At 38.0% G+C, this 10,236-nt stretch overlaps 1 protein-coding gene and 1 non-coding gene across 2 annotated transcripts; one reads left to right on the forward strand and one right to left on the reverse strand.

Annotated features, from left to right (window-relative positions):
* Nucleotides 1–747: 747 nt before the first annotated feature.
* trnak-uuu (transfer RNA lysine (anticodon UUU)) lies at nucleotides 748–820 on the reverse strand. Its single transcript has one exon. It is a non-coding gene; the product is annotated as a tRNA-Lys (tRNA).
* A 1,136-nt stretch (nucleotides 821–1,956) lies between these two features.
* LOC128366902 (caspase a-like) lies at nucleotides 1,957–7,577 on the forward strand. The gene is made up of 8 exons (XM_053327667.1): nucleotides 1,957–1,963; nucleotides 3,241–3,528; nucleotides 3,691–3,857; nucleotides 5,977–6,153; nucleotides 6,277–6,517; nucleotides 6,708–6,878; nucleotides 7,006–7,115; nucleotides 7,280–7,577. The coding sequence occupies exons 1-8, from the start codon at nucleotides 1,957–1,959 to the stop codon at nucleotides 7,397–7,399; spliced, it is 1,281 nt and encodes a 426-aa protein (XP_053183642.1). The 3' UTR covers nucleotides 7,400–7,577.
* The last annotated feature ends 2,659 nt before the right edge of the window (nucleotides 7,578–10,236 follow it).

The raw sequence follows: 10,236 nt of genomic DNA on the forward strand, positions 1-10,236 counted from the left end.
AATTTTTAATTTTTAACTTTAATTTGGAGCAGTGGGACAGACAGTTTCTACTGCATGTGTTTTTTACTGAACATGTCTCTTCAGACATAACTTGTGACTGTACACTTTGCAGTCTTTCATTTTGGTGGGACATGCTGGCTTTACTTCATCCTGTACAGAGGTAAAAAATGAATAAATAAATAAATGAATCCAGTCGGTACAACCACATTTTGCAGCATTATCAAGAATTTATATTCAGTCTGAACTGAAAGATAACTTCACGTTTATTATTGATTTGAAAACTTTTTGGAATTGGAAATGTTCACAAGCAATTAAAGGACAGGTTCACACTTTTTCAAGTATATCTTAAGACAATGATCAGGAACTCAAATGAACATTAAACCTGTGTTTCTTGTGATAATCATTCTTCCTGTTAATACTGACTATTAGAAGATCCCTTCATAATGCACTTAGTGATGGAGGACAACATCCATAGTTCTCCTTCAGTGCAAAGAAGTTCATCTGAAGCTCATATGAAGCTTCATACAAATAGGTCAACATTGCCATCCCATACCAGCCCAGACTTCCCTCTCCCCAGCCACTTCGTCCGGCAGTATATATAGTCAGTATAGGAGGAAGGATAACAGCTAATGTGTTTATATGAACATCTGATTGCCGTTTTAAGACAAACTTGAAAAATTGCGAACATTTCTTGAACTCTAACTCACTCTAAATATTCGCTTTCATCGAAGTTGCCAAAAGAACTTCCGCCCGAACAGGGACTTGAACCCTGGACCCTCAGATTAAAAGTCTGATGCTCTACCGACTGAGCTATCCGGGCTCTGAACACTGCTCCACGTACCACATATTTTCAAGGATATCCACGATGATATTTTAAGCTTCTGTAGAGCGATCGATACTCCTTAGTTAATAAACGTTGGGGGCAATTTCGAAGATTCAATATTCACACTGAACACACTAACAGCAGCTCATCACATTTTTACTCGCTGTTAACATCATACCTGCTTGGTCAGACAGACATAGAAGTGAAACTTGGTCTAGCTGTTAACCATCGAGGTACTCAGCCTTGACTACGCCTAGTGTATTCGTCGCCTATAAACGGAAACGTGTTGTTGCTACGCCAGAACAATAAAAAAGCTTGACCAGCCTGAAGAGCCTTGCTGGTCTAAGCTGTTTTGGTTAGCTGGTCTAGAGGGGTTTTGGAGGCACACATCATGTCCTAAAAAGTGAGGCTCTATCTACAGATAAAGCATGCTGCGGTCCTTTCATCCTACGAAAAGAGATCTGTCTTAAAATGAGTCAATATGTGGGCTCCTTAACACATATCAGTTCTTGTGGACTGTAGTGGCTCCTCGAGGGTCGGACTCCTTTTGCATCTAGAAGGATGACTGAGTCCGACCCTCCGTACACAGCCCCATGCATTATAAAATCTTTCTCAGTGTAAGCATATTTATCAGCCGGTCATCCACCGAGGTTCAATTGTTTTGATATTGGATATTGGACACATTCAAAGACATTCTTTTAACAGCACGTTTCTGTAGTTTTGTAGCCTTTGTAAAATCTTAATCTGCAAAGTAACAATAGCAGTCAGACATCAGTTGTCTTTTCCTTGGTTGTGTGATGCACACTGTATTGCACTTTTTAAGTTGTGCTTTATAAATTAGGGTTTATTATTATTTGCCTCTAAAAAGTAGCGTGAGAAGACCTCAAAATCACACAAAAATACAGTACTTTACTTTTTTCTGAGACGCGAAGAAAACGAAAGTAAAAACAGCTCTGACGATGACACGTTCAAGTAAAGTTAAGAAGAGAATTCACTCTGGAGCCATTTTGCATATCTCCATCTTAAACCTGCACGTACGCCTACTACAGCACAGCCAGGACGAAGTTGAGGTGTAAAGCTGAAATTTGTCGAGCTATAATCTGTACCATTTCCTGACACGACTTTCATGAACAATGACAGGTAAGAGTTTAAGTGTATTTTTAAAGCAATCTCGGACCTAAAGGTGTAACTCAAGATAAAGTTGTATGTAATTGAATGAAGCGAGAAGCAAGAAAGTTAACTTTTATTATATATAAAATGATATTTTCTGACGTGTTATGTGTAGCACTTTGAGTTTTGTTTTGCAAATGTAAAATGCTTTATAAATAAAATGTATCATTATTATTATCTGACTGTTCCGAAAATGACTTGGAATGCGGAAATAGACGCTCCTCACATCTGCCTTTCCTAGAACTTCTGAGAGAGGAAAGAAATCACTTAGACAAACTTAGACTTACGTTCTCTGATTGAAAAAGTAATATATGAAAAGCTTCATTTCATACCACGTTACATTCATTTTTGCCACATTGGTTTCATAGACTAACCACTGGCCACTTCCTATAGGGTAACACACAACCAAACACTTTCCCTGTGTAGGTTATAGTCATAGCAGTAATGGAAAGTAACTATACATTACATCATGCCTTCTGAGGCAATTAACTTTTGTTATGCTACACTATAGTATAATAAACTACTCCTTATTGAAGAGTAAAATCTGAAACTTTAAAGATATGACTGGGAACATTCGGCAATAATGGAAAGTAAGTCTTTTGTTTGTCTCTGAGTGATTTCTTTTCTCTCTCAGAAGTTATGAGGCAGATGTGAGGAGCGGAAACAGTTAGGACAACAACAACAACAACAACAACAATAATAATAATAATAATAATTATAATAACGATGATGATACATTTTATTTCTAAAGCACTTTACTCTTTAGTTCAGAGGTAAATATTGTGCATTTTAGACATGTGCATTTATTCCACAACTATAGTTACTGTTAATTTGCAGATAAAGATTTTAATTCAAAACAATGATCCGTTTTTGTTCTAATTAAACAACCAAACATTATATAAAGCTGCTGACCCGTTATGATGTTACAATGCTACTTACATAGTTATGCATCACTAATATGATCCAGTAACATATGTTATGACATATCACTTTAAAACTTGTAACTTAACTAAACTTGTACTTTAATTAAGGAACTGAGCTTTTTCCACCACTGACACGTTATATACCATTACACTGTAACTTAACCATGTAGAAAACATGCTTATATTTTACACATCAGATATTCATTTCCTATTCTGAGTTTAGAGACCTGAAGACACCTTTTGTAAATATTTTTAAGTATGTTCATCTTTAAGATCTTATACCACCTTAAGATCTTTTTTCTTTCTTCATAATTCTTTTTCTAGCGGAGCTTTCAAGGGTACGGACTGAGTTTGTGGACAGGGTGAATGATGTCATCATTGGCCAGCTCTTGAATGACATTTTAGGTAACGGTTTGAACGATGGAGAGGTAGAAGATATCAGATCATTTCCAAACAGGGCAGCCAAGGCCGGCAAACTCATTGATATGTTGAGGATGAAAGACGTTGATGATGTCAGCTGGAAGTTCATTGCTAGTCTTGAAAATAGAGATCCTACACTTCACAAAAGGCTGGGTCTGCCTTCTGCTTCTCAACGTCAATCATCTCAGCCAGGTGAGCTCACATATTTCACAGGTGTAGTTCACAAGAAGGGGAACTTCATTTTGAAAGCTATGTTGTGTTTTGTGGTTCACAGATGCTGGAGCCCTGAAAGAGCCGGGGAGGACACTGGGTCTGCCTTCTGCTTCTCAGCGTCAACCCTCTTTGCCAGGTGAGCTCACATATTTCACAGGTGTAGTTCACAAGTAAAGGAACTTCATTTTGAACAGCCATGTTGTGTTTTGTGGTTCACAGCTGTTGAGGCTCCGGAAGACCAGGAGTGGTCAGCCACACTCATAACAACAAGGCAAGACTTCTGGGATGAGAAGCAGAAAGATAAAACTGTTAGTCATCAAAGCATTATCTATTATATCACATGGTTTAAACGGATAGATTTACCTTATTTATAGGAAATATTAAGCAGGCTAAATGTAGTTTTGATGCACAAACACACATTAGGTAGATTTCTTGCACATCATTTCCCAGTCTCACATTAAAATGTATCACAGCTACGTTGGTCCTGGTTCTCAAAGTGTGGTGCGTGCCCCACTGGTGGGAAATAGAGACATGACAGGTGGGGCGCGACGGACAAGAGGAAATTTGCCTTTTTCATGCCTATCTTTATTCATAACTTTCTTTACTGACAACAAATCACAAAGACTCAAAACAAAACACCCACCCAGAAACAAAGAAATCATTACTAGCCTACATGTAGCCTAAATTAAAAGAAAATTATAGGAGAAAAAAAAAACCTGGATTCAAAGTGCGAAAATAATGATTAACATCCACACAGAGAGGTAGGAGGCTAGTGTGGGAAGTGATGTTAATGTTACAAAATGGATAAATTTGACCGCAAAGGTTTGCAGAGAAACACAAGTCAGTTCATCTCTGAAGTTGCTTCAGCCTCATACATGTGCTCCTCCCCCAAAAAGATCCAAAACTCCGCTCTGAGCTCAAAGACGCACGACAACACTTTGCCCCTGGAGAGCTACTTTACTTCTCTGTGAAAACAACACAGATGTATGATCAGCTCCCATTTCCTCACAAAGGGCCTGGTTTACTAAGATCCCAAATAAAGAGTACTTAATTGCATTCACAGTGCAATAGATTGTGTGTTTAGTTATTGTGGGTTTTGCAGGTAATCTAAGAATAACTGTGTAAATGAAAACAGGAGCAACAGTTGCAGACAGCAGTATTTAAATGGGTTTTGAGTCTTAATGGAGAATTTAGACAAGCAGAAAGCTGCTAGAGCAAAATGAAATGTGATCAGGTTCTAGTGGAAGAGGTTAACTAATATATTGAGTTATAACAAAAACTAAAATATTACCAGAAAAACCCACATATGGGAGATTATTAGTGACAACGTCAATGTTGATAGTCAAACCAAAAATATGCCACTCCAAAAATATTAACACAGATGGTAAACATCCGTCCTGCGTGTATTTTGTCTCCGTCTCCTCGTCTCCATATTATTTATAGACACAGTTACAGTGTGAAAGTTACAGTTACAATAAAATGACCTTCAGGTTTGGTAAATCACAATGCGTGTGCTAAATAACATATTAGCATTTTCTCCTCCCTGTATTTTGCAGACTGAGGTTAAAACGCTCCATATTCATTATGATAAACTAAATGGACAGCGCTTACTATCTTGCACAGTTGAAAGACTGCGTTAGTATCAGCTTGCACATTTTTTGCGGGTCATGACAAGTTTGCACACGTTTTTACACACAGACCTTTAGTAAATGAGGCCCATAGTGTAGAGAACAATCATGCTTTCAGGGGTCGGGCAATCAAAATCAAATTTACCACGCTCACAACCTCTTTCACAACCTCGTTAAGTTTGTGGCTGAGCTGCATTGACGCTAGCGCTTCCATATGAATGACAGTGAGTCCACTGCGCATCTGGCGCAACCCTCTTCATTAGTGCCTGCTCATTTATAGTGTGTAGTTTTTTGCATTGGGCAATTCTGTGTGCAACTCTGTATAAAGCCATTTGTGCTTTAAAATTCACTGCTGCAGCTTTCACCATATGATTCTCCTGCTGCCTATTTATTTATATTTGATCTGAAGCACCTGCTGATTTTAGTTGTGCAGAAGAGGACCAGTTTACTGAGATGGCCTCTGACTCCACCCAGAGGCTGAGGTTTCCAGCTCAGTGGTATTTTGGTTGCCTTTTGTTGGGGTAATGGGGGCAGGTGGGCCTTGAAAATTCCTCCTTATCCAAAGTGGGGAATGACAATCTCACTATTTTTGAGCCCAAATTGTGAGATGGCTACATTTACACTGTGGACCAAAGTAGCTGTGATACATTTTGATGGGAGACTGGGTTGTCATTCATCAAGAAATAAAAGCTTAATTTTTTAAAAGTCAACTATATGTACAACAGAATTTCATGTAAATGTTGGCAATACATTTTTGTTGAACTACGTTGAACTGTTTGGTTAAATTTCCATTTTTCAGGTTTACCCTGCGACCATAAAATCAATCAGGAGACGTGTGGCTCTCCTAATCACTAACATAGAGTTTAAGAATAAGGACATGAATAGAGACGGTGCAGACAAAGACGAGGACAGCATGGAGAATCTGCTCATAGAGCTGGGATACGAGGTGGTGAAGCACAGAAACCGCACTGGAAAGGTACCTTTGATTAAAAAAACACATTTTCTCATGTTAGTATGTAAATGAAAAAAGTTATCTTTGTGTTGTCTGTTTGACTGAGTGATACAGTAACCAGCATCTGACTTGTTTGTCTTCTCACAGGAGATTGAGGAAGACATAATTAAGTTCTCCGAGCATAAAAAACTGAAAGACACAGACAGCGTGTTTGTGGTTATCATGTCTCATGGGGAACGGCATGCTGTCTATGGAGTCAACTTTAAAAAAGAAGACAAAGAGCAGGACAAGTTCCTCATTGATAACATTTACAAACGCTTGGGGACAACGAGCTGTCCAGCGCTGAGGGACAAACCCAAGATCATCCTCATCCAGGCCTGCAGTGGAGGTGACTCATCTTTTTTATCATCATTTATACATAGTTCTAGTAGGACCTACTGTATATTTAATAGCTCTACTTTTTGTATAATAATACAACATTGTGTAAATCTGCTAATCTCATGGTTATGTTACAATGGCAGAATTAAATGACAGGGCCCTTGTGATCTGTATTTAAAGTATTGTCACATTTATTGCAGACAAGAAGGGATCCGTGCCTGTTAGTGATAGTGCAACATCAGCTGTGGCCAGTGGTGATGCACCAGAGCCCTACCTATCACTGTCTGCTGGTGAAGAAAAGAATCAGTCTGATTCTTTGTCACGTGATCACAGAGAAAAAGACTTCATATGTTTTCGCTCTTCCACCCCTGGTGAGTCTGTCTGAAATATTATCCGATCTTAAGCTCAGGAACATTAACATTGACACATTGATACATTGATAACAGCTGAGAGTAATTACCTTATGTAATAAAAACTGTCTGTATGTTTTTCCTGCAGATACTCGCGCATATAGAAATGTAGAAGAAGGGTCTTATTTTATCCAGTATATTGTTAAAGTACTGAACACCTTCGCACACGAGGATCACATTGAGAAACTTTTCAAAAGAGTAAGTTTTGCAAATGCAAACTCTTGTCTGGGTGTAAAATGTTTATGTATAATAGAATATAATTTATATAGTAGAAAGTAAAACTAGCTGTGAGACAATAAGCAGTAGTGATGTTCTTGTTTTATTTGCCTTGCCTGATATCACACACTGTTTCAACCTCACAGGTCATGCGCAGCTTTGAGAAGCTGCAAATTGATATCGAAGAAGAAGGAGTGGATAAACAAATGCCAAACACAGAAAGAGGCAATCTCCCTAGGGACTTCTATCTCTTTCCCGGCATATGAGACAGGATCCAATATTGTAGCAACACAGGACAATGGACTTTGTTGCCATGTTTCATTCATTTAAATGTATTCCTTCATTCAATTAATCTTACAATGCCTTTGGATGTTCCACTTTGTAATTAGATAAAATATACATTTTATATTTCAGACAGTGTGTAAGACTTTAAATTAATGAAGCACAAAAGTTAAAGAGTTTAAAGTTTAATCCTTGATTCAGCAAACCGCAAGCGGCTGCATGTCAGCCAAACCAATGAACACATTTAAACAACCTTTTACCTGAACAGTCCTCACACAACATCAGTCATAAACATGATTGTTAGAGCCATCTTTTTCTTTAATGTACTGTTCTAGCCTGTGAGATGTTGTATTTGTGTTTATCATTATTATTTGCTATTAAAAGTGAATGAATGTTATATTTAGATTTATTGATTACCTTGATTACCTGTGTATCTGTTGCATGTAGGCGTAGTTTTGGCTTGAATCCTGCATAGTCATCTGAGTATGGCCACTAGTGGTCAGTCTAGCAGTGTCAATGTCAGGTGACGGTGCGGTGAAATGAAATTTTGACCATTTTTTTCTACACTTAATGCTTATCTTATATTACTTTAATTATTATTTTCATTAAGCTTTGAGTTTAATAGAAATCATGGATTCAACTTTGGAAACTCCTTGTTAGAAAATAAATTCATCAAAGTTTGAAGAAACCTGCGTTTGGAGTTGTTAAAAATCACCACAGTTTGAAACCCGGCAGCATCACCACCTTCTGATACCTAGACAATAATTACTATCCTTCAATCTTCTGTACTTTGGTCTTACAGCACAGATAACATGTTAATGTTAATGCTGTGGGTTGTGACAGGTAACATAGTTAGAGTGTAATTGACAGTGGGAATCAGTGGCGTGCACAGACTTTTTGAAGGGCGGGGGCGAAAAGAAAAAAAGGGCACATGCTGCATGTTCTCGCCACCCAAGAGGGCAGGTTAGTGTGTTTTGCCAACCAGGAGGGCACCTCCCCCCAACCCCCTCCTTGTGCACTCCACTGGTTGGAATAATATTCATCAAAGTGATACTCAAATTTGAATGAGGAAATGGTGTGTGGAGAACGGGATTGATAATATTAGCCTAACACAACATAATGACCAGACACATTTTACATTCAGTTGGGGGCGAATAATAATAAACCTTAAAGCACATTTCATACAAAAGGTGCAATACAATGTGCTTCACAAAGCCATGGAAAACACAACAAATGTCTGACTGTTATTGTTACTTTGCAGATTAAGATTTTACACAAAGAGGACACCATAATGTTAGGAATTGGATCTAGCCTTTTTATTTCTCTCTTTCTATTTTTCTGTACTTTGTTTTTATTATGAGTGAGGGGGGTGGGGGTTAATTGTATGTTTTAATGTTTTCAAATTGCATGTTTTTCTGTTTTATGTAAAGCACATTGAGTTGCCATTGTGTATGAAATGCTCTATATAAATAAAACTGCCTTGCCTTTCCTAGTCTCATCACAGGGACACCAACATGTAGGAACCTAGTCGTCACTAGAAACCATAATATTGGTGATAGCCAGAGGTGGAAAGAGTACTGAAATATTTGACTCAAGTAAAAGTACCACTACTTTGATGAAATTTTACTTGAGTACAAGTAAAAGTACTGGTCTAAAAATATACTCAAGTAAAAGTAAAAAGTAGCTTGTTAAAAAAATACTTTGAGTAAAAGTTACTTAGTTACTTTTATAACGGGGGTGGGGGGGGGGGGGGCTGTAGGACAAAGTGATGGCTCATAAATCTCTAACTAGTTGTTTTAATTAAAGATAAAGGTATACATTTACAAATTCAGCTTCAATGACAAAATATGTCGACACACAACATTTAAAACATTTATGGAGATATGTGTCATTTTAGTGAAGACCATCCCATAAAAGATTTTCAAATCACACAACCATTAAATTGAAGGTGGCATAATTGTGGATTCTGTAAACCCATTTTAGACTTTTTGGGGAGTTTCTAACACCCCTAAATTTGATCTCAGCACCCCAAAAATAAATGATAAACCCTCCATAGTCTCTAAATACTGTGTGGGAAACACTGAATGATTATTTAAAACACGTGCAGGGCATTGAATGTCAAATTCTCATTAGGAGCTGAGCCCCTCTAAAGGTCTGATCCTAGTCCTACAATCACCCTGTTGTAAACCAACAGTCATACTGCATGTCTATGAATCACTACGGGTCAAAGTCACAAGAGCAATAACTTTTCTTTAAATTACCCAAAGAAGACCAAACTTTTAAGTACCCATTCTTTTTACAGTCTATGCCCCAAACCAATGGGTGACGTCACGGGTGCTACGTCCATTCTTTTTACAGTCTATGGTAAAAGGCTGTGCCCCTGTGCAGCATTCGCTCAATTCTCTCATTTCCGACGTTGTCCTTTTCACATGAACGCATCATGCGCAATGCCTCGTCCTACACGAAGAAGCCTCCTAGATGGCCTGGCAAACTTCTGGGATGATCTTTGACACGGTGCACCCAGCCAGTCTGTAGCTTGCAGCCACACTGACCTGGGAAGCCCCAGTTGCCAGGTACCTCAGTGTTCACACAAAACATACTTAAGTAAAAGTAAAAGTACAGATTTTTAAAACTACTTTAAAAAGTACAAGTACACAAAAAAGCTACTCAATTACAGTAACGCGAGTAAATGTAATTCGTTACTTTCCACCTCTGGTGATAGCCTTGCTACAAAGCAACCATACATGTAAGAGTAGAAAGGAATGCGTTTGGTTATTAATAATGACTAATAATTATCATAAATAATGATTAGTTATTAATA

This window comes from Scomber japonicus, chromosome 2 (genome assembly GCF_027409825.1).
Source record: "Scomber japonicus isolate fScoJap1 chromosome 2, fScoJap1.pri, whole genome shotgun sequence".
Taxonomy (NCBI): domain Eukaryota; kingdom Metazoa; phylum Chordata; class Actinopteri; order Scombriformes; family Scombridae; genus Scomber; species Scomber japonicus.

Excerpts from the sequence above, each read along its gene's own strand:
- LOC128366902 (XM_053327667.1), top strand. Across the intron at positions 3,529-3,690 it reads ACGTCAATCATCTCAGCCAG|CTCACATATTTCACAGGTGT; the intron begins GTGAGCTCACAT and ends TTGCCAGGTGAG. Across the intron at positions 6,518-6,707 it reads CATCCAGGCCTGCAGTGGAG|ACAAGAAGGGATCCGTGCCT; the intron begins GTGACTCATCTT and ends CATTTATTGCAG.